We start from the raw sequence: 24057 nt of genomic DNA on the forward strand, positions 1-24057 counted from the left end.
GGCTGTGCTGTTGGTTGGCGGGCAAACCGGAGGGAAGAACTTCCCTTGTCCTAGGGTCTGGCTGTCACTCAGCTTTCTCTCCTCTAGTCTCACTATGGGCTTTTGCCAAACGTCGTGTCGATATAGTCCCTTCAACAATCTGTTGAAAAAGCCCCCCCTTGAGAGAACTGCTCAAGCTTCTCACTGGTTTCCTCACAAGGGTCATTCCAGTTTCGGGAGCAGTGGACTGGGGAGGGGACAGGGCTGCTCAGGCGATGATGTAGGTGACGGAGCCAGTTTTGGTGTTCAACAATTGTCATGTTCTTGGTCCGTATTGTTAGGTTTCAGAGGCACCACATAAACCCCCAGGCCTCCTCTTACTATGACTGGCCAGTAAGGGACTGGAGTCACGCTTGATTTAGAAAAAATGAAACGGTGTTTCTGGGACAAGGGTGTGATGGTTGCATTTCACACCTGAGAATCACATATTGCCCGCTCATTCTTTTCTGATAGTTTAAAATTAAGAACCCAGTGTCTCTGCAGTTACCTTTAAGCACAGCATTTTTGTGAAGGGCTTACTTTCGACAGCCGCCACACGGGCTCCACTGGATCGAACTCCGTTCGGTTCTGCAGTCAGAACAATGGCAGTCAGGCCCGGCCTTGACCCCCGGCCTCCCTACTCAGAGAAGAATGGTCCTCAGGACTGAAAGTCACAAGAATTTCAGAGACACTGAGAAACCACAGCATCAGGACAGTTCACTCGGACTGTGATGAGAAGGGATATTCGTAGATTTCAAAGCAACTGAAAAACGCGGCGCTACCACTGGGTTGCACACAAAATACACTAGTATTTTCTAGTCTATGTGAGTCCAGCTTGCCTCAGGGACTCTGAAGGACACTGAAGAGAAACAACTGGGTGATGGAGGCCCTGGGGACACAGGATGGGGGACGGAATGGGACCTGGGATTGCCCTGATACTATGTTTGCCTTGTATCTTTTGCTGATCTTTCTCCTTCCCTATCTCTAACTTTGGGTTGCCCCCAGGTTCAGCCCTCGGAGCCCTTCTCTTCCCTACTCACCCTCCCTCTTTAGGGGATCCCATCCAGCCCCACGGCTTTAAACATCTTCTGTGCACTGACCACTCCAACCCCAGGCTCTCCGGAGCTCATATAGACAGCCTGGATGTCTGGTTGGCTTCTCAGTGGGAACACGTCTCAAACCACACTCTCGATCTTCCCCCTGAACCTTAACGAATAGTATGTAGCTGCTGAGACCTAAACCTTGTGGTCATTCTTGGTGTCTTTTTCTCTACTTCCATCCCATCCACTGGGAAATCCTGTTGCTTCTACCTTCCAAATAGATCCCAAATCCAACCGCCTTTCACTATCCACCATTATCTCCCCGGCCTGAGATGCCATCTCCCTTGTAATGTCCCCTAACTGGCTCAGCACCATTCAATGGCATCTCTTCTTCTCTCCACATTTAGCTCCAAATCCTTTCCTGGCCCACAAGGCCCTTCATGCTCAGGGCCCTGCCCACCTCTCGGTCCTCATCTGCTTCTCTCTCTTCACTCAGGCTACCAAGGCCTGGGGTGCTCCTTGCTGATCCTGCTGGCTGCCAAACACGTGGTGCTTGATGTTCCTCTACAAGGAATGCCCTTTCCCCATGCCCCTTCATTTCCTTCAGGCCACTGCTCAAGATTCCCTCCTTAGAGGGGACTTCCATGTCATTCTAGATAGGACAGTACCCCATCACTCTCACCCCTTATCCTGCTTCATTTTTCTTCATAGTGTTAATCCCAACATGACATATGTTTATTGATGTATTATCTGCCTCCTACTGTCAACCTCACAGCCAGAATTCAAGTTCCTTAAGGACAGGGACTTTGTTTTGTTTGCTTGCTAGCGCTGTTTCTTTTCTTTTTTTTTTTTTTTTTTTTTTTTTTTTTTTTTTTTTTTGAGATGGAATCTTGCTTTGTCTCCCAGGCTGGAGGACAGTGGCACAATCTCAGCTCACTGCAGCCTCTGCCTCCTGGGTTGAAGCAATTCTCCTGACTCAGCCTTCCAAGTAGCTGGGACTACAGGTGCCTGCCACCATGCCCAGCTAATTTTTGCATTTTTAGTAGAGATGGGGTTTTGCCATGTTGCCCAAGCTGGTCTCGAACTCCTGACCTCAATTGATCCACCCGCCTTGGCCTCCCAAAGTGCTAGGATTACAGGCGTGAGCTACCACACCTGACCAGTTTACTAGAACTGTTTCTAGCATAGAATATCACTAATTAAATATTTTATTGAATGAATGAAGTTAAAATGACATGTACACCCTTTCCATGAAGTCCCTGAGGTCACAAGTTTAGGAAAATGGACTTCCCTACTCCCGGACATCCTATAAATACCTGTACCCAACCTCGTTATATAATTGAAGATATTAACTATATGGAGAAAATATTTATATTCATTCATTCAGCAGATATTTACTGAACACTTTGTAATGATAGATACCACTTACTAAGCCTTGTGTGCAGACAGCCCATCATGCTCAGAGTAATCCTACAAGGTAGCTATGATTTCTGTCACTTACAGATGGGCAACAGAGGACAGACACATCACATGACTTTCCCCAGGTCACATATCCTATACCTGGCACAGCTGGAATTCAGCACTCTTTTCCCTAAGCCATGCTATTAAAAAGCTACTTCAGCATTAGCCTCAAGCCATCTCGTTCTAGAACATTCTCACCCCCCAGTATTGGCAGCAGAATTGCCAACGTGAGCACATAAAACATTTGCAGTTCATCCTGCCACTTCCTCTGTGAAGTCCTCTGTGAGTCCCACAGGCAGAGCCAGCTGCTGTCATTGACCCCAATGCACTTTGCTAACATTGCTGAACAACTCTTGCTCAGTGTCATTATCGGTCTTCCTGTCTCTCCCATGAGGCTGAAATCTCTCAAGGACAAGGGCTATGTCTCATACTCATTTTGGCATCTCTGGTGCCCAGCACAGTGTCTCTGGCACATGGTAGGAATTCAATGAATGCTGGCTGAATGAGCAAATGAATTGCATTAGGAAACACTGTCACAGCCTAAGAAGCTGGCATTTTGGTGTGAGCGCGGGCGGCCAGTTGGCCCCTCGTCCTGCCTGTGTTGGACATTCTTCACTTCTTTTGCAGGCTTATTTCCCCAGTTCTTATTTTGTTGCTTGAATATTTGTGACATTTCCTGCTAAGTCTACTGTTCAATAGTGGCTCATTCTAATTGCCTCCTGCAAATAATATTTGTTCTGAAAGAAACTGTGTCTCTGGAATTCAGATTCTGTCTGTCACGTTGTGCTTTGTGGGCTCCATTTCATAGCAGCTGAGGGGTTTGTTGTTTCTATCTGAAGAAACAATCTGTGAGGCTCCAATTTGGTGCTTCCTGGAGCTAATCCAGTTGAATCTTTCAGTACATTGCTGTGGGCCTTTAGAAAGCTCCACTTATCAATGGAATGCAAATTTTTAAAAGATCAATGAGATACTATTTTTCCCTATCTAATTGCAAAATAAAAAGCAAAAATATGCTGAGGAGGGTTTAGAATATGGGAACAATCTTTCTGCAGGACAGATTGAAAACACATTAGCAAAAGACTTAAAAATAGGTCCCCATCACTTTAAAGGTGACCCAACAGTTCTGCTTTTCAGAATGTATTCTAAGTGAACAATTAAATTAAGATTTAACTACTAGGATGTTGGTCATAATTTATTATAATAGTGAAAACTGAAAATTATTTAAATTATGAAGTATGAGGAACTAATTGAATAGGCCAGGTGTGGTGGCTCTAATCCTGGTTCTTTGGGAGGCCAAGGTGGGAGGATTGCTTGAGGCCAGGAGTTCGAGGCTGGAGTGAGCTATGATCGTGCGTCTGCACTCCAGCCGGGGTGACACAGCGAGACCTGTCTCTAAATTAATTAATTAATTAAGGTATCTCCAAACAATAAGATACTATCCAGTCACTCAAAGTTATGTTTTAGGTGAGTACACACTATCATGGAAAGATTGTTCCTTATGTATTCATTTAAAATAGCAGATTATATAATAGCATATACGGTCTGATCCTGTAGTATTGTCGTGTTTATTATTTATTTCTCTTCCCCAGTAGTACCCTGATGGCTCACCAGAGTATTTTCTCCCTCCAGCGGGGTGTAGCTGGTGGTTGGAGGATTCCTGCCTTCCACATGGCTGCCTAGAAGCAAGGTCCTTCCTTACCTGCCCAGGCCAGACTGAGCTCAGCTCAGTGGGCTGTGTCTTGCAGGCCTTGAACCTGAGCCAGTGCAAAGCCATCCCCTGCAGCAGCGGCCCTGCACGGGCTGTTCCGGTTGTGTGATGTTTGCTATCCTCTTGCACCATGCTTCCTTGCCCTCAGATGCCCCCTTGGCTCCTGTTGGCCTGAGCCTGGTGCCCCAGTCTCCAGTAGGCTCTGTGAGCACTCTTTCCTCAGCCCAGGTGCCTTCCAGTGAGTCCTGCTTTCTGTCCTTATGGTCAAGGACCCTAACTGATAGGTTCCACAGTGATATTTTAAAGAAGTTCTATAGAGAGACACATCCTTGGAAAAAGCTTTCAGAAGAGATGAAGCAAAGCATTAGTAATGGTGGTTAACTTCTGTGGAATTAAGGGGTTTTCCTCTTCTTTTTTTGTTTACTGGCATTTTCCAATTTCTCTTTATTGCTTGGGAGCCACTCTAGTAATTTTTAGAGTATTTTACACTTTACATTGTTTTTCCAAAGGAGCCTTTCCTGAGAAGATTCTCTAACGTAGCCATCTCACAGTGAGGTGCCCCTGCAGGGAACGCAAGATAACTCCTCAGAGTGCAGGAAGAAAACCAGGATTTGTTTTAATTTATATTTATGTTCTGTGTTAGAGTTAAATCTCATTGACATCTTCCCGGGGTCCATACAGCAGAAATGCATGTACCAGGAATGCACGTATCAGGAAGGCAGGCGGCCATCCTGAAGGCAGCTCGGGGAGCCTTCGCTCGTGTACTCATTCCACCTTGCTTATTTCCGTGCAATCACTAACCGTACAGGTGGCCAACTGAGTGAAGGATTTGCAGATGTTATTTGGTTTTAATGACACCAGCCCTCAAAAACTGATAAGAGGCTTAAAAAGTTCCTAAAAAGTAACCTCGAATTGAAGATATCCCAACACCTAAGCACAGGGGGTTTTTCCGAGAACGGTGGGGCCGACAATTCCACCAGGATGAGCTCTTCATCATGTTGTGTAAGAACAAAGACAGGCTAATCGGATTTGATAAAGAAGAACTAAGAAAACTTAAACATTATCAAGACTAGTTGGAAAATAGACTTACCTCTATTCTCATTAACAATGAGCTTTGCCTAAGTGCGGATCATACCTTGAGTTAGTAACCAGGAATGGTTACCAGCCAGCAAGACAGTTTAAAACTAGGCATTCAGAGCATGGAAACACATCTTGACATGTTTAAAAGCTGTATTTAAAGTCACGCAATACTCACCTATACTTCAGTACATTTCCTAAGTTTGGTGATAAATGCTTAGAAGCCTCTTTTGAGATTTCTTACTAATAGCTGAAAACTTAATGCGGGGGCGTGTGGGGGGAGCCAGCAAGATATATTTGGCATTTTGACCTGCCACACATATAAAACCATGGCCCGATTTTCATAGTGTGCTATTTTATCTTATCTCCTTCTCCACAGAACTAGGTTTGGCCTCAATTTTTCAACTTGTGATTTTTCTTTTCTTTTCTTTTTCTTTCTTTTTTTTTTTTTTTTTTTTTTTGTGAGATGGAGTCTTGCTCTGTCGCCCAGGCTGGAGTGCAGTGGCGCCATCTCAGCTCACTGCAACCTCTGTCTCCAGGGTTCAAGCAATTCTCCTGCCTCAGCCTCCCGAGTAGCTGGGATTATAAGTGCGCCACCACGCCTGGCTAATTTTTGTACTTTTGTGGAGACGGGGTTTCACCATGTTGCCTGGGCTGGTCTCATACTCCTGACCTTAAGTGAACCGCTCACCTCAGCCTCCCAAAGTGCTGGGATTACAGGCATGAGCCACTGTGCTTGGCCTGATTTTTCTTTTTTAAGAAAAATAACAGTTTCTTCAAATGATTAAGAGTGTTTTCTCCACTAGATGAGGTAAATAATTCCTGCTGCTCTAAAAGTACCATGACTGATAGCACATTTTTAAAAGGAGAAAAAAAGAAACCTCTTAAGGCCTCCTGTTTTCACATTCTAGAAATAAACTTAATGCCTTACAATTAATAGCACCATGACAGCAAACCTGGGCTATCTCCCCACCAGCAGCCCAGGTATGCACACGTTCTCTCCAATTAGTTTTCTATTACTTACCGACTTCCCCACCTCCCTGTCCACACCCAGGCAGCAGATCTCCATCCCTGCCCCTCCCTCTCTCTTTTTCTCTCTCCCTCTCTGCCTAGCTGGCTTTCTGTAAATAATAATTTGTGTCATAGCTTACAGCTTTTTAAACATTTTCACTTTTATTATTTCATTTAATCTTCACACCAGCCCCGAAAAGTGTTTTTTCCACTTTACAAATTAAGATGCAGAAGCTCAGCAATATTTTTTTATTTTTTTGAGACAAGGTCTCTCTCTGTCACCCAGGCTGAGTGCAGTGGTACAATCATGGCTCACTGCAGCCTCGACCTCCGGGGAAGCTCAGCAATATTAAATGTCTGGGCCAATTACGTAATCAGTAAGCAGCAGAGCCTAACTCCAAATCCCACACTTTCATTCAATATCAGAGCCCCAGGTAGTGCTTTTTACACACAAGCGTGCATAAGGATCCCCTGAGAATATTAAAAACATAAGTTTCCTGGACCCTACCTCCAGAGATTCTGTTTCAGGGGTCTGGAATGGGGCACACCTCCCATTTCTAACACCCTCCTTCCAGATGCTCCTGAAGCAGATGATTGGCAACCACGCTTTCAGAAATAGGCAGGCCTAGGAGGCAGCCACCATGCCTGGCACCCATGAGGCTCTCCGTTTATTTAAGCAGCCCAGGAGGGTAAGGTAGTAACACTGATCTTCAAGGAACTGCCTGTATAAACAGGGTACTTTCTTATATGGAAGGATTTAGAAAAGCGAAAGGAAGGAAGACAGGAAGCTAGGAGAGAAAGATCTAAACACATTCCATCCCACAGAAAATACTCCTGCCCTTAACAAACAGTCGTAATCCCAACTAGCCTGCTATGTTGGACTCTTTTTTGTCTCTTGGGCATTTGGTACTTAGACACTGGGTGACTGCAAAGGGGACTAAATCTCTGCACTGCTTCTCAGGAGGGAGAAGGACTAGAGCTGGGCTCTCTATTTTACAGACAGAGGTGCACAGGAGGTGAAGCACCTGATCCAGAGTGAGTCACACATGAAGCTGGGATCAGAGCACAAGATCGCCAGACTCTCAGGCCTGTGTGTCAGGCCCTGAGTCATGCACCTTCCCCAGCAGTGTGAGAATAGAGATGGCTTTCCACAGGGCCCGGCCAAGCTGTGGGGCATGGCAGGCTCTGCAGAAGCCAGGAGTCATGAGGGTAAGCAAACTTCCTGCACAAGAGGCCAAGCACTCTCCTAGTCGGGAAATGGCATATGGTGACTTACATCAGATGCTGCGGGCGAGGTCAGTGAGCTGAAGAGGCAAAATACACATTGAAGTGATTTGAGTGTAAAGAAAAATGTTCCCTTTGCAAACAAGGTACGTTTATTCTGCAACTTAGGAGATAAAATGAGATTTCTGTGGGGAGTCTATGTTGTGCTTTCTGGTGGCCTTAAAAGAAACAGACAAATTTGTGCTAAAGATAAAAATGAATTACATTCCACAAAGCCAACTCTATGAGACTAAACAGAGAGGACTGCCTTGAGACAAGATGTGAAGTTGAACATCAGTCCGAACTTTTGAAAGAATCCTCGAAGGTGGGGCTGGGGAGGTAGGCAATCTCGACGCAAGCTTCCTCTACTGCCTTCTGTGCACGAGGGTGTCTCCTCGGAGACAGAATATGATGTCATCACTTGATCATCAAGAGATTAGGGTTCATTCACCAGACTGTACTTCTTTAATGGCTTACAGGACTTAACTCAGAGCTGTCCTGTATGCTCCAAACAAGTCCGTGCCTGGGTCGATGCATTAGGCGCGAGCACACGCCTCAGTGCTGCATGTCCGTGCTGGCCCCTGCCACCGAATGACATGCCCCTGGGTATGCGTCCACCTTGAAGGGTATTTCATATCTCGGCCATCCTCCTTCCCCGCTGCAATGTGTTCCTATCATCAACAGCCTGTCTGCTGATGTTCTGAGGGTCACCACACTCCTTTCCTCCTCCGTCTCCGCCCTGTCCTGAAGGCACGTGCTCATCCTCATCTCTGGCTGGTGATTCTAGCATGCACGGCCAAGCCAGTGGCACATCAGGTCTCTATTTGGATTTTACCTTGGGAAAATCTCAGGTTATCCTGGGGGAAAAAATGATCTTGGGAAACTAGAGAAGGAAGAAATGCCTTCCATTCTTACCACTGCTGGAATTATCTGTCAGGAAGCCTTCCAGAAGTGACGATTCCTCACCACCGTTTTACTCACTATTTTTGGAATGGGATGACCACATATTAATCATCTAAACTGGAACATTTCTAAGAGTACAAAGGAGACCTATTAATAATTACACTGGGACAGGTATAGTCTGGAACTACCACGGGCAAAGCAGGACAGATGGTCATCCTACTTCTCTAGGCCATGAGTAGGACAAAGACACGTAGGCCAGAGTCCAGGATGACCCCAGCTGACCAAAAAAAAAAAACGTAAACAGAAATAAGCTTCATTCTTGCAAACCTCTAACACGTGGGAGTTTTGTTATCACAACATAACCTAGAAAAAGCTGATACAGCCACTTACTGCTGTGTAACTTCTTGATTGTCACCTTTCTAAAATGGGGATAACTTAATAGCACCTGCACCGATGGGTGGATGTGAGGATGAAATGAGTTCATGTACGTCAAGCACTTAGGACAGTGCCTGCAACACAGAGAACAGTCAACAAACGTCAGCCACTCTTACTATTTATTCACATAATAACACAGGAGAAGAAAAGAAACACTCTAAGAACACAGCGAAGCGAAATTTCAAGGGAAACATATTATCACTCAGGAATTATCACCCAGGCAGGAAAGACCACCCCTTGCTACCAACACCAGCCACTTGCCCTTTTAGGGCCCCGAGCCCTCTAACCCCCTCCCATCTGTTACCCACTCCTCCTACCTGTTACCCACTCCTCCTACTTGGGTCTTTCCCTCATGCGTTAGCCCCACGGACACCATCGGAACTGCTTTCTCCCAGATTCCTCGGCCTTTGATTCCTTCCACCTCACCCACATGACAAAACCTTAACCCTGGTACAACAGTCTACCTTTTTCTTTTCTTTTTTGCTCCTGAGCACAAAATCTTCCAGGGTTTCTTGAAAATCCTTACATGGGCTCTTTCTCAACTCTTTCTCCCATTTCCCACAAGAGATATTCCAAAATTACACCATTCTCTTGAAACTCTATAACCTACTACCTTCCTCTCCAAAAGGCAGTAGAGGCCATGAGGTAGGGACCACAAGCGTTGGTTCATTGGTCCTAAATCTCTTTATTGCTCTGGAAGCTGGCCCCTCCCTTTACCTTCTCTGCGGGCTCTCAGCCCTTGGACTAGAAATGAACTTGCTACATCCACCCATCTTCCAAAAATCACTCCCTGAGCCTGTTGTCCATTTCCTTCTCTTCACTGCCGAATAACTTGTCCTCCAGGCTGCAACCTTCTCACATCCATTCCTTCCTCCATCCACTCAACTCCATACCCTGTTGCTTCCCCACATCTGCTGTGGGAGAGGCCCTCAATGAACTCTCCATTGCTAACACCAATGGACGTTTTTTCTGTCTTTAACTTCCCTCTCCTCTCCACTACATCTGGCATGGCCACTGCCTCCTCCTTGCAATTCTCTCCGATCTTGGCATCCAAGATGCTTCTTTCCAGCTTTCCCTCTTCTCAGGCTTCTCCTTCCCAGTCTCTTTTGTGGGCTCTTCTTCCTCTGCCTTCCCGTAAATGCTGATATCCCCCATGGTTTTGTTCTAGACTGTCTTCTCTTTTACTTTCAAGGCATTAATACTACTTACATGCTGACAGCTCCAAAATCCAGGTCTCCAGCCAGATCTCCCTCCTATATCCAATTGATTATTGAATGTCACCCTCTGGGTGTCCCAAGGTGTCTGGACCCAACCTCATCATTTTGTTTACCAAATGCCCCACTTCTTGGACTTCTTATCTGAATGAATGGCACTTTTACCCATCGTCCGAGCCAGAAACCTGGGATTCATGCTTGACTTTTCCCAGTCTATCCCCTCCCACCAACCAAATAGCCTACAAACTGGTCTCACTTCTAGTCTTGACCTATCAAATCTATTTTCCATGCTGCTTACAAATGATCTTTCTCTGTGATCTTCAGAATAAAGTCCAAACTCTCACACTGAAACCTTAACTCAGCACCTAACACGATATTCTTAATGATACCGCTCCTGTTTACCGCTCCAATTTCACCTCTCATCATGACCCCCAAATCTCCCACATTCCAAATAAACTGAGCTGCTTTCAATTCCCAGGTGGTTCCATGTTTCATGACACCTCTAGGGTTTCTGGACTTGCTGCTCACCTGCTGAAATGCCCTGTGCCCCGCTGCCCACTTATTAAACTACTCGTTTTAAAGTCAGGAGCTTCCTGTCCTGGGAAGCCTTCTCCGCTCACTAGCACCTTTCATCTTCCAGAAAGCTCTCTCCCTGCAAGGCTGAGTAGCTGCCTCTCTTCGGCACTTGCACGGTACCCTGAACGTGCCCCTATCTGAAATGTGGCTGCTGACTGCCTTGCAGGCTTCCCTCACTAAACTGTGACCTGGATTCGTTAGGGACTCCAGTTCCCAGCACATCATCTCATGGTACTCCTTCAGTGTTTCATGAATGAATCAACAGCGACAGTCTCTTGGATAGCAGCCGCCTCTTTTGGGGGCAAGACTACATGCCTGAGGAAGGCTCACAGCAACTCTAAATGTTCACATCTATGTAGATACACACATATAGTGGTAAAGCCATCTTTAAATAGAGACGTGTGTGTGTGTGTGTGCGTCTTGTCATAAAAGAATATCTAAGTTTGGAAAATTGTTCACTTCCCTTTACTTTATCTTCCCCTTTGCTTGTAAGTTGCCATATAGTTGCCATATAAGATGTCAAGATCGGAGAGAATTGCAAGGAGGAGGCAGTGGCCATGCCATATATTTTTCCATTGTGACTGCTTGTACTTCATTCTGCTCTTTCAGGAGCTGTACATTTGCACACCATAACATTTCTCAGTATTCTTACTCAGTATTCAGGACAATGCTCCCATGACAGCTATGCCGAGTGGGTGAGAATTCTAAAGACAAAGGGAGAATTGCCACTACCTTACACTATCAACTTCCACTCAGCCTTCTTTTCTCTAGTTCCAATGATCTCAACTCCTTTAGCTACTCCATAAATGGTGACACGCTGGATCAGCAAATATAAATGTTTACACTAAGTTATTATTATCCCAAATGATATTTGTAATTGGCACTCATAAAAAATCAATTAGTAATATTTATTTCGATAAATCTCCTTCCACACTAAGATTGATGAAGCGTTTGTTATTGTTTAAAAAAGAAGCCTTCATTACATTGCTACCCATTTTCGAGTGGTTCATTCTGCCCCCTCTTAAGATCTCTAGATGCCAAACCTTGGGTAATTAAGTCATTTTCATTTTGTCAGCTTAATTAATTCGAAGGTAACCTGAGTTTTATTGTAGAAAATAAACAACAATCCACTCTAATGTTAAAATGTTTTAAGAATAGTTTTTTTTTTTTTTTCTTTTTTTTTTTTTTTTGAGACGGAGTCTCGCTCTGTCACCCAGGCTGGAGTGCAGTGGCGCCATCTCCGCTCACTGCAAGCTCCGCCTCCCGGGTTCACGCCATTCTCCTGCCTCAGCCTCCCAAGTAGCTGGGACTACAGGCGCCCACTACCACGCCCGGCTAATTTTTTGTATTTTTAGTAGAGACGGGGTTTCACCGTGTTAGCCAGGATGGTCTCGATCTCCTGACCTCGTGATCCGCCCGCCTCGGCCTCCCAAAGTGCTGGGATTACAGGCGTGAGCCACCGCGCCCGGCCAAGAATAGTTTTTAAATAAATAGTAATTTATCATTCTGTAAGGCTAGACATACTAAATTTGGTTTAAAGTGTTACGATCATCTTTAAAAACAAAGTGTCTTAAAATAGTTATGTCACAAGGTATTAAATATCACATATAGGAATCCTAAGATAAGATGTGAAATTAACAAGAACAAGCAATTTCTAAAATTGTTCTTTCAATCAGAAATTATCTTTAGAACATTTAATTTTCATCTATCACCATCATTGTTATATAGTCCTTGTAATTAATTGAATTTGATTCTGGATCAATTGCAGCAGACAACATTTCTTCCATTTCCTCTTGAGAAAAAGGCTCACCTCAGAGAGACAAAAAGGAAAATTTATCATTTATGATCATCTGATTTTTTTCTTTCTCTTTCCACTAGCCAGCTTAATAGCCATGGAGCCCCACAAGCTCCCACAACGCCACTAGTTACGCTCCCTGGAGCTGTAGAGCCAGGACATCACGACAGTCCAGAGGTTCAAAGACAAGGCTATTGTACACGCTGGTAGATTCTGGACTTCTTTTAGCCTGCAGATGTCACAGATCAAGCAACCTCTAGAACACGTCATTTCGGGCAAAACAGTAGGAAGACATACAGACATCATGAACAAGGTTATTTATTTAGATTAAAATTTTTGAAATTACCAGAGGATTAACTTGAAGCCCTGGTATTTGATGAAAGATGGAAGGCAAATAACCGAGTGGTTAAAGCACAAGTTTGGACTCACATGCTGGCTGCCTCTTACGAGCTCTAAGATCTTGAGCAAGTCACTGAACAGCTCCGCACCTTAGTTTACCTGTCTCTAGAATGGAGGTGATAATGACACCACCTGTCACATAGGGTTGTCATGAGAATGAAACGTGTTATGATTTGAATGGGACTTAGAACAGTACCTGGCATATAAGCAGCAACATGCAAGTGTTTGTTTAAAAAATTGTTCTGAGATCTTCCCGGCTGCTAAACACTGTCTGATGCAATACACATTCCTGGACACTTAGGGACTTCTGTCTTGTAGGAACTTGATTCAGTGTGATTTATTTTATCATATGACATCCTGGGCTGTAGGAATGCATATTCTCAAACTAGTGTGTTTGATACTTTGTGGATATTAGGATGAGTGTGCAAGTAGCTTGAATCCATATTGTTATATAGCATAAATGTACTTAAAAACAATTTGTAGAATTCTGAGACTCTCAAAGCAGCAATTCTTAAGCTCCTATTTTACCAAACTAGTCAACTGCTATTACACTTAGCTGATGGGTCTGTTATATTAAATCGTAACTTAGATTTGTATAGATTTACATCTTACATATTACTTCCAAACATATTGGTTCATATATGTGGAAGGTTTGTAATAATACTTGCTGAGTGAATAATTGAAAACATATGTATTCTTATTTGACCATACCTGTCCTATGATTAGTCCGCTGAGATACTCAATAGTTGATCTTTAAGTACCATGAACTCTCTGTAAACATACCATTTTCGAAATTATCACACAGCACCTCCAAGTAAACCACGTGGTCGCACTGTCTCTGTATACACTGCAGTCTGTTCTGACCTTTCTGTTTGAGTCAGTCTCATTACCATCATACTCGCCATCGACGGCAAAGCCTTGGTGGTACTTTGGATTCAGCTCTCACCTTTGTCGCCTACACTCTGTTACTCATCATGACCCATGGATCCTGCCGCAGACAGTCCTACTGTACCAATCCCTTCTTCCCATTGCCATTCCCACTGCCAGGTCAGGCCCTTATTTGGGTGCCCTCAAAATGCTGAAATAACCTTCTAAGTGGCCTCCCTAGTCCAACCTCTTTCTTATGCATCTAACAAACCGACCAGCACCAGAAAAACCTTCTCAGAATCACTCATACACCATGTGAGTCATCTGCTCAGAAGCCTGTAATACTTCTCCATTGCCCACAGGATGAATTCCAAACTCCTGAGCCTGGGACTCCACAATTTAGTCGCAGTAAGTCTACCGAAGTTAATTTCCTGCTGTTTGCCAACATTAGCCTCTGGGCCAGCTAGGCTTATCTTCTCTCTGAAATAGCATGTTCATTCCTACCTCCCCATTTTTGTTCAGACTGTTTTACACATCGATAACGTCTCCCTCTCATTAGCCCCTTCACCTGGTCTCCATCATCTACTCATTCACTCATTCATTCAACAAACATTTGTTGATATCTACCATGTGTGACAGAATTACAATGCACAAGAGTTTACCTTTGCCCTCAACAATTTAACCATATACATTCTACCATCTCAAAAAACCTATTTTCTCTTTAAGTCTTCCCAGACCAAGTTTTCCAGGCTGGGCCGGCCCCAGTTGATCTTCTGATATTTAGCTTTCTATTGTCTTGTATTGTGAATTATTTTATGTTAGTTTTATTTCCCCAATAAGAGTGTAATATCCTTGAGAGAGGAAGCAGATTTAAGTATCATTATACCTTACTACACTTACTAAATATGAAACATATAGTAGGCACACAACAGTAGGAAAATCTAACTGTTTTGGCCATTTTGACTAAATTCATGTTGCCTAATATATAACCTAGGATTTACTTTCTTTAAACGAATCCTCAGGATTAAGAAGCTGAAGCTTTCAAAGTCATAACATCCCCATCAAAATTAATCCCTAAGGTAATTTTAACAATGGCATTAGAGTTCTTGGGTGGCAGGTGTGACGGCCGTGCCATTCTGACCCTCACTCTCTGTATTCCGCCTAAAGGTGGATCAAGCTGGAATGGTCAAACCAGTTGTGCGTGTAGATGCAGTCTTAGTCTTCCCTACTCAAAATCACTTGCGCTTTTCATTCTGCCTCAAGTGATTAGCAACTCTGAGTCATTCAGGACTCAGTCTGTGAACCAGAGAGCTCTAGCTCTGTATGGGAGAAGGCAAGGGGACCAATATGAGGATGGTTTCAGGAGACTGTCCATCAGGCTACTGACCTTCAGCATAAACCAATTTACACATCAGCCTAGCGAGAGAATTCCTAAAGGAAATATGTTGGCATATATATAAGTGTGCAGGTTTTATGTGTGTGTATGCATATATGTATGATGGGCCATGTTCAAAACAAATATATATGGTTCAATTAACATTAAAAAAGGATATTTTCAGTGTTAAAAATGACCTCAGTATTCAATTGAGGCTATATTATCTGTAACTTCACTGACAGAAAAGCTCTTTAAAAGGGAATTTTTACCAGCACTGTGGGAAGCCAAGATGGGTGGATCACCTGAGGTCAGAAGTTCGAGACCAGCCTGGCCAACATGGTGAAACCCATCTCTACTAAAAATACAAAAAATTAGCTGGGCGCGGTGGCCTGTGCCTGTAATCCCAGCTACTCGGGAGGCTGAGGCAGGAGAATCACTTGAACCCAGGAGGCGGAGGTTGCAGTGAGCTAAGATCGCGCCACTGCACTCCAGCCTGGGTGACAGAGCAAGACTCCGTCTCAAAAAAAAAAAAGCTGGGGCGCCGGGGGGGGGGAATTTTTATATTCTTTATTCAAATCTTCAATCTAGGAAGAGGCCTTCATTTACAGTGATCGATAGTTCATGTTTTCCAGATGGCATATCTTTTATTCTGGAAATGCTCTGAATGCAATGCCTGAAATTATAGAAGTAATCACTGTGCTTCACAAAATTCTACGAGACAACAACCCATCTCCCCTTTCCCTACTCTTTGTCCTCTTAACCCCCACAGAACAGAAACCATCCCCAAGCCAAAATAGCAGGAACAGTAAATAACTTTCACCAGAATGACTGATTTTAAAGTATCCCCTATAACTTTCGCATAACTGTTAACAAATTATTAATTCCTCACATAAGTCATTGTGATAAGTAATAAATCACACTTACCTTCTTCAGTCATATACTTGATCAGCTCGTCCTTAGTAAGAAACCCACGTTTAGCTGAATCTAAAACCTAGGGGAAAAGAAAAGATAGATATTATATTTTTCATTTGGTGAATAAGTTCTACACGATAAATTTTTCATATATGTGTGTATGTAAATAAATGTATTTATATATATGTATATGCATATAAGCTGGAGTTTACATACCTCAAAAGCTCGAAGAAGGACATCTTCTGGAATTGGTCTGTATCTATAATTATGCAATAAAACGAGTAAATGCCATGGTATTTACCGCAGTCTTTACATAATAAATCAGCAGTCTCCAACCCTTTTGGCACCAGGGACCAGTTTCATGGAAGACAATTCTTCCACAGACCAGGGTAGGGGAGGGATGGTTTGGGGATGAAACTGCTCCACCTCAGATCATCAGGCATTAGATTCTCATAAGGAGCATGCAACTTAGATCCCTAACACACACAGTTCACAATAGGGTTCGCATTCCTATGATAATCTAATGCCAATGCTTCTCAGACAGGAGGCGGAGTTCGGGCAGTAATGCTCACTCTCTTGCTGCTCACCTCCTGCTGTGTGGCCCAGGGGTCCTAACAGGCCAGGGACTGGCACCAGTACCTGGCCTGGTGGTTGGGGATCCCTGTAATAAATGACGACATAAAACAAAATAGGGCTGGGTATGGTGGCTCATGCCTGTAATCCTAGCACTTTGGGAGGCTGAGGTGGGCAGATCATCTGAGGTCAGGAGTTCGAGACCAGCCTGGCCAACATAGTGAAACTCTGTCTCTACTAAAAATACAAAAATTAGCCAGGCATGGTGGCATGCACGCACCTGTAATCCCAGCTACTCGGGAGGCTGAGGCAGGAGAATCGCTTGAACCCAGGAGGTGGAGGTTGCAGTGAGCCAAGATGGTGCCACTGCACTCCAGCCTGGGTGACAAGAGCGAAACTCCATCTCAAAAATAAAATAAAATAAAATAAAATAAAAGCTGCTAACATACTGGGATGATAATACTTGCCTCATTGAAATCTTTTTGGATTTCTGGATATGAAAGTTGAAAATACCTCAGCCCCACAGGAAATATTTAGTGCAAAATCACTGACATGTTTGAGGTTATCTATTAGCTTTTTGGACATCAATTTATCTGGGCACAAGACTTCTATGATGAACCAACTATGGTAAGCTAATGCTATATTTTTGCTAGAAAAATATTACGATTCTTATTTATCATTGATAATTCAAAACAGAAGATATTAAGAATGTTGATTTATGATCTTTATAGCTTATTTACCCTCTAATTATGCTTTGCTTAGGATAACACTAGTGTGGTTGATATTTCTAAGCAGGTACCAACTGGCAGTTCAGAAGTAGCTTGAAAGGTTAGAGGGAGGCCACCTTAGGATACACTGGTTGAGTATAATACACAAAGTGAAAAAGCCAAGCGTCCTGAAATGAATGGATTCATAATTCTGACCATTACTTTGCCTTAACAATTGCATTTACTTACTTACTTTCTTTCTAGTAGTATTTCTGTCATCACCGGAAGAAATTTTTCGAATCGAATGTATCCAGTGGGTTCTTCTTCCTCTACCTAAACATTCAATAAGTAAATAGCCATTTAGTCATTCAACAAATGTATTCAGCAACTAGTTGTTCCAAGCACTGTGCCAAGTGCTAGAGACTCTGGATGGTAAGCACACTTGGGCATGACCCCTGCTCACGGAGATGGTACTTTATTTTATTTTTTTAAGATTTATCTTCATCATTCTACTGGAACACAGCTGATACTCTGATCAGGGAGACAGACATTAATCAAGAAACAGCAACCAAAGACACTGTGAATTGATGTAAGTACAGTGAGGGGAAGGAGCATGGGTCTGTAAGAACAGCCAATAAAGAACACTCAGCCGGGCGTGGTGGCTCACGCCTGTAATCCCAGCACTTGAGGAGGCCAAGGCAGGCAGATTACTTGAGGTCAGGAGTTCGAGATCAGCTTGGCCAACATGGTGAAACCCCGTCTCTACTAAAAATACAAAAATTATATGGGCGTAGTGGCGCACACCTGTAATCCCAGCTACACGCGAAGCTGAAGCAGGAGAACCACTTGAACCCGGGAGATGGAGGTTGCAGTGAGCCGAGATCGCACCACTGTACTCCAGTATGGGCAACAGAGCGAGACTCCATCTCAATAAAAAAATAAAAAATAAAAAAATTGCTGGGTGCGATGGCTCACGCCTGTAATCCCAGCACTTTGGGAGGCCGAGGTGGGTGGATCACGAGGTCAGCAGATCGAGACCATCCTGGCTAACACGGTGAAACCCTGTCTCTACTAAAACTACAAAAAGCTAGCCAGGCATGGTGGTGGGCGCCTGTAGTCCCAGCTACTCAGGAGGCTGAGGCAGGAGAATCGCGTGAACCCAGGAGGCAGAGCTTACAGTGAGCCGAGATCGGGCCACTGCATTCCAGCCTGGGCGACAGAGCGAGACGCCGTCTCAAAAAAAAAAAAAAAAAAAAAAAAAGATAAACAAAAAAATAAAAAATAAATAAAATAATAAAATAAAATAAAAATAAAAAAATAAAGAACACTTCTTAGACCAGGAGACCAGGGAAGTCATCCACGAGGAAATAACACCCCAGCTGATTTAGAAAGTATGAGTAGAAGGTAATGAGACAGAGACAGCAGGGGAGAGACAGTCACCTAGAGGAAACTGAATACGCTAAGACTCTCTGCTGACACATTGGAGGCTAGGAGGCTGGAGTACAAGGAGCAGGGAGAAGGCTTCAAGATGAGGCTAGAAAGAGAGACAGGGGCCCGACGGCAGGGCCTTCTTGTCCATGACAGTGATAAGGTTGCTAGCCTAAGAACAATGGGAAATCAGTGACGGTCTCCTAGATGCATGTTTTGGAAGAGCACACTGGTTGAGGGGGAGGCAGCTTCTTCAGTAGTCTAAGCAGATATGACAAGGGCTTAGATTGGAGTGGCGGCCATGGAGAGAGAAATGGATGGCTTCAAAAAATATTTAAGAAGTGAAATTGGTAGGACCTGGTCCTGCATTCATTATGAGTAAGGATGGAAAAAAACAGAGGATTCAAGGATGACTCCCAAGATTCTGACTTATACCACTGGGATAAGGTGATGCTTTTCCCTGAGATAAGGAATCCTGAGTGAGGGACCAGCTGAGGGGACCAATCACGATCTCAAGGACCAACTACATCTTAAATCATCATAATGAGTATTAAGTACCTATATGGTAAATAGAACTTTGTCACACCACCACTAAATTAGAAGACTATACCTGAGAAAGAGAATGTTTGTCACTTAGCACTAGTAAATGAGAACAAAACAGATCCCTGCCCGTGGGTTCGACTTGGATGGAGTGGCTGAACAAAACACCATTGACCTTAACTTTCATGTCGGGCTATCTATAAGGAGCTGTACATTTTCCACTCCCTCTCAAGACTCCTACTAAAAGGCTCAAAGATCCCAATTCAGCAGATGAGCTTTGGATAGATTTATTCTTTGAGCAAAAACAAACAAACAAAAACTATAGGTTGCTGCTAAGTGGAACACACCGTCATCCAAATGACTCCTATTTTTTAATGTTTATACTAGATTCACACCTAGCATGGTAGAACCCTCAGACTCCACTCTCGGCAGAAAATTGAGCGCATTCAATGACAGAATTGTGTGTTTCAGAATTTCTGAGCCCATCCATTCATGAACAATTGTCTTCAGCTGCCTCTAAGTCCAAGGCGAGCAGTTTGCAGATGAATGTTCATATGGCTCTGACGCACTTCAGCGGCACTCTGCAACTCCCCACCTCAGAAGCCCCGGGCAAATACAATGGCAATCTCACGAGGTTATCTCCGGAGGAGGAATTTTAAAATTAAAATGTTGAGTTGCTATTCTGATTACTCCAGAAATTTGCTCCAGAAGCAAGAGCAATGGTTTTTTTCCTTTCCTCCCACCACCAACAAACCACTGTAGAGCAGGCAGTCTCAACCTTTAAAAGATCAAAACCCCTCTTTAGCTTACATGCACCCTGATCAAGCTACGAACCGTGGTTTGTTTTTCCAAAGGAAGTTCAACTCTATAATTCCGTCTCCATCGTGGAAGAACTCACAAATGACACATAATATACGCCTCATATCGCTTCCCCGGGTTCCCTCACAACTTTCACAAACCCTCAGGGATGTGAACATTATGGTGCCAACTCCGCAGATCTTTCTTGCCTAATGGATGTTTGTGGAACCAAAATTATACGAAAATAAGTTAAAACAAAACAGCCAACTAGTCAGAATAGCAGAGGGGTCATAAGTGTTCTTTGTTATTGTTGTTTTTACAGAGGGACAACGAATAAACAGGACTTGTGGTTAGAAAAGAAGTAGAAAAATGGTTATGACCATCTTCAACTTGGGCAGAAATTGTAAAATCTTTCTATGACCCAACACTGTCCTCTAGAGGCCGTATCCAATTTGTTCTTGAGTACAAAAACATGTATAAACAATGGCATTAAAAACAATAAAATTATACAATAATTCTAAGTACAGCATTCATGGAATGTTTAATATAGACACTATTTTATATTATAAAAGGATTTTATATTTGAATAACCTTTTGATTTTAGAATAGTTTTAGATATACAGAAAAGTTCCAAATATAATACAGAGTTCCCATATACCTCTCTCACTCAGTTTCCTCTATTTTTTTTCCAGTCTTACTGAGGTATGATGGACAAATAAAAATTGCATATATTTAAAGTGTGCCACACGATGTTTTGATATACATATACCTTGTGGAACGATTACCACACAGGCTAATTAACATATCCACCGACTCACTAGTTACCTTTTTTGTATGTGTGGTGAGAATACTTGAGATCTACTCTCTTAGTAAATTTCAAGTATAGAATAATTATTAACCATAGTTACCACGCTGTGCATCAGAAATTGTTTTTCTTATCACTAAAAGTTTGTACCCTTTGACCAACATTTTCCCATTTCCTCTACCCCCACCCCCGGTTAACTACCCATCTACTCTCTGTTTCCATGAGTCTGACTTTTGAAAATGTAACAGAGATCATGCAGTATTTGTCTTTCTGTGTCTGGCTTATTTCACTCAGCATAATGTCCTCCAAGTTCATCCATGTTGTTGCAAATAGCAGGACCTCCTTTTTTAAGGCTGAATAATATTCCATTACATACGTGTGTGTGTGTGTGTGTGTGTGTGTGTGTATACACACACCTTTTGTTTATCCACTCATTTGCTTATAGACACGTTGTTTCCATATCTTAGCTACTGTGAATAATGCTGCAATAAACATGGCAATACAGATAGCTCTTAGAGATTCTGATTTTATTTCTTTTGGGACTTATACCCATAAGTGGGATTGTTGGATGATATGGTAATTCTATTTTTAGTTTCTTGAGAAACTCCGTACTGTTTTCCGTAGTGGCTGTGCCAATTTACATTCCCACAAACAGGTTCCTTTTTCTCCACACCCTCACCAACACTTTTGTCTTTTTGATAGTAGCCATTACAATAGGTGTGAGGTGACATCCCATTGTGGTTTTGGTTTGCATTTCCTTGATAAACAATGATGTTCATATACCTGTTGGACATCTGTACATCATCTTTGAAAAAATGTCAGGTCCTTTTTTCCGTTTTTTTAAATTAGGTCATTTTTGTTTTTGCAATTGAGTTGTCTGAGTTCCTTATATGTATTGGAATATTAATCCCTTGTCAAATGTATGGTTTGCAACATTTTCTCCCATTCCATAGGTTGCTCTTTGTTTCTTTTGCATGCAGAAACTTTTTAGTTTGATGTAGTGCCACTTGTTTATTTTTGCTTTTGTTGCCTGTGCTTTTGGTATCATATCCAAAAAATCATTGCCCAGACCAATGTCAAAGAGCATTTTCCCTATGTTTTCTTCTAGTTTTACGGCTCCAAGTCTCACATTTAAATCTTTAATCCAGCTTGAGTTGATTTCTGTGTATGGTAGGAGATAAGGATCCAATTTCATTCTTCTCCATGTAAATAACAGTTTTCCCATCATCATTTATTGAAGACACTATCCTTTCCCTATCGTGTATTCTTGGCACTCTTGCTGAGGATTAGCTGACCATTTATGCATGGCTTCATTTATAGGCTTTCTATTCTGTTCCAATAGTCTATATGACTGTTTTTGTGCCAGTACCACACTGTTTTGATTACTTTTGCTTTGTAACATAATTTGTAATTTCATTTGTGATACAATTCCTCTATTGTTAACTCTTACATTATTATGGTACACTTGTCATAACTAATGAATCAATATTAATACATTATTAGTCACTAAATTCCAAACTTTATTTGGATTCCATTAGTTTTTCTAAAATGCATTTTTCAAATATGGTATATTCCAATGTCATAAAAAAGAACAAGAATAGGGTAGATGTTTAATCATGCTGATACCTTGATCTTAAACTTTCAGCCTATAGAACTGTGAGACAATAAATTTCTATTGTTTAAGCCACTCTGTGTGGTGCACTATCAAAGCGGCTCTGGCAAACATAACTAACATATATTCTAAGTGTATATGACATATTTTTAGCCAAAGACTTTGAATCACTATCATCAAGCAGAAGTCTGATCAAGTTGGAATCACTATCATCAAGCAGAGCAGATATTCAGAATTCAGAACTGTATTTCACGCCTGTAATCCCAGCACTTTGGGAGGCTAAGGTGGGCGGATCACGAGGTCAGGAGATCGTGACCATCCTGGCCAACACGGCGAAACCCCATCTCTACTAAAAATACAAAAATTAGCTGGACATGGTGGTGTGCACCTGTAGTCCCAGCTACTCGGGAGGCTGAGGCAAGAGGATCTCTTGAACCCAGGAGATGGAGGGTGCAGTGAACCAAGATTGCACCACTACACTCCAGAGCAAGATTCTGTCTCCAAAAACAAACAAACCAAAAAAAAAAAAACTGTATTTCACAGAGTTGATGCAGAAATGCAGAGAAAATGGTGCAATCGGGACCTATTTTCTCCAGGAGAAAACTCAATTATACTGAAATGAATTCAAGAAAGATTCCATATATTATATCAGACATGTTTGAAAAGACTACAAAGTCATTGCATTTCTTCACTTAAAGCAAAGTCGTGTTGGGAAAATCCACTTGACTTCTTTCTGTATTGGTCAGAGTCTTTTTTGAAAAACAGATGTTCTACAGTACTAGGTATGAAAAGTATATAAAAAAGACATTACCTTTCTTATAGAGAAAAATCACAATATATTCCCCATGTTAGACCAATAATAGTTAAGAAAGTTATTAAAATTCATCCTCTAGCTTCAGCATGCTCATGTCTAACAGGGGGACCAGTAACCTACAGGATGGTTGTGAAGGTTCCATGAGATATGAAGGTGCTTTGTGAACTGCGAGAGTCAATGATGACGATGATGATGATGATTTGTACCAGCAGTGTACACACTTCTGGTTCTATGACATGCAATGGCACTTTTTCCTAAAAGACTCAATCGCTGGTGCTGAAATTTCAGGCACATCCTCCCTGACCCACCGTGTAGACCCACCTGTTTATACAGAAGTTTGCCTCTGCCACCTATCCGTAAAATGCCACGTGGAATGTGGCAATTAAATAAGATAATGTATGGAATTGCTAGGCGCATTTAACACCTTCTCCCTCACCCCTTGTTGCCTCGCCCCATGTCTAGAGGACAGGGTATGAGGGTTAGCAGTGATGCCTCCACCTCTGCTGTTTCCCCACATGGCCTCTTTGGACTGAAAAAAAGGCGAGAGTAACAAATATCCACCAAACTCCACATCCCTCCCTTCAAAAGACAGAAGAAACTCACAAAACAAATACATCTTGTTACTGCAAACATGAACGAGGCAAAGTAAGTTAAGTCTACTTTGTTTCTTCTATGAGAAGGGCTAACGTGGAGTAATAATCTAAAAGTAACCCAGGCAGCGTTTAT

The 24057-nt window shown here is 42.7% G+C and overlaps 1 protein-coding gene across 3 annotated transcripts in view; it reads right to left on the reverse strand.

Moving 5' to 3' along the window:
* The window catches only part of EFCAB2 (EF-hand calcium binding domain 2), a 156674-nt gene that overhangs the window by 24102 nt on the left and 108515 nt on the right, over positions 1-24057 (reverse strand). For 2 of the 3 annotated variants that reach the window (XM_055094594.1, XM_034950126.3), the window contains 4 exons: positions 17588-17667; positions 16271-16313; positions 16067-16133; positions 1890-12516 (listed from right to left, as the gene is read on the reverse strand). In XM_055094594.1, coding sequence (XP_054950569.1) covers positions 12401-12516; positions 16067-16133; positions 16271-16313; positions 17588-17667 — 306 coding nt within the window. In that variant the 3' untranslated portion in view covers positions 1890-12400. Of the gene's footprint in view, positions 1-1889; positions 12517-16066; positions 16134-16270; positions 16314-17587; positions 17668-24057 lie in introns of those variants that run through there. The other variant, XM_055094623.2, reaches the window with a different exon arrangement.

Source organism: Pan paniscus, chromosome 1 (assembly GCF_029289425.2).
Source record: "Pan paniscus chromosome 1, NHGRI_mPanPan1-v2.0_pri, whole genome shotgun sequence".
Lineage (NCBI taxonomy): Eukaryota > Metazoa > Chordata > Mammalia > Primates > Hominidae > Pan > Pan paniscus.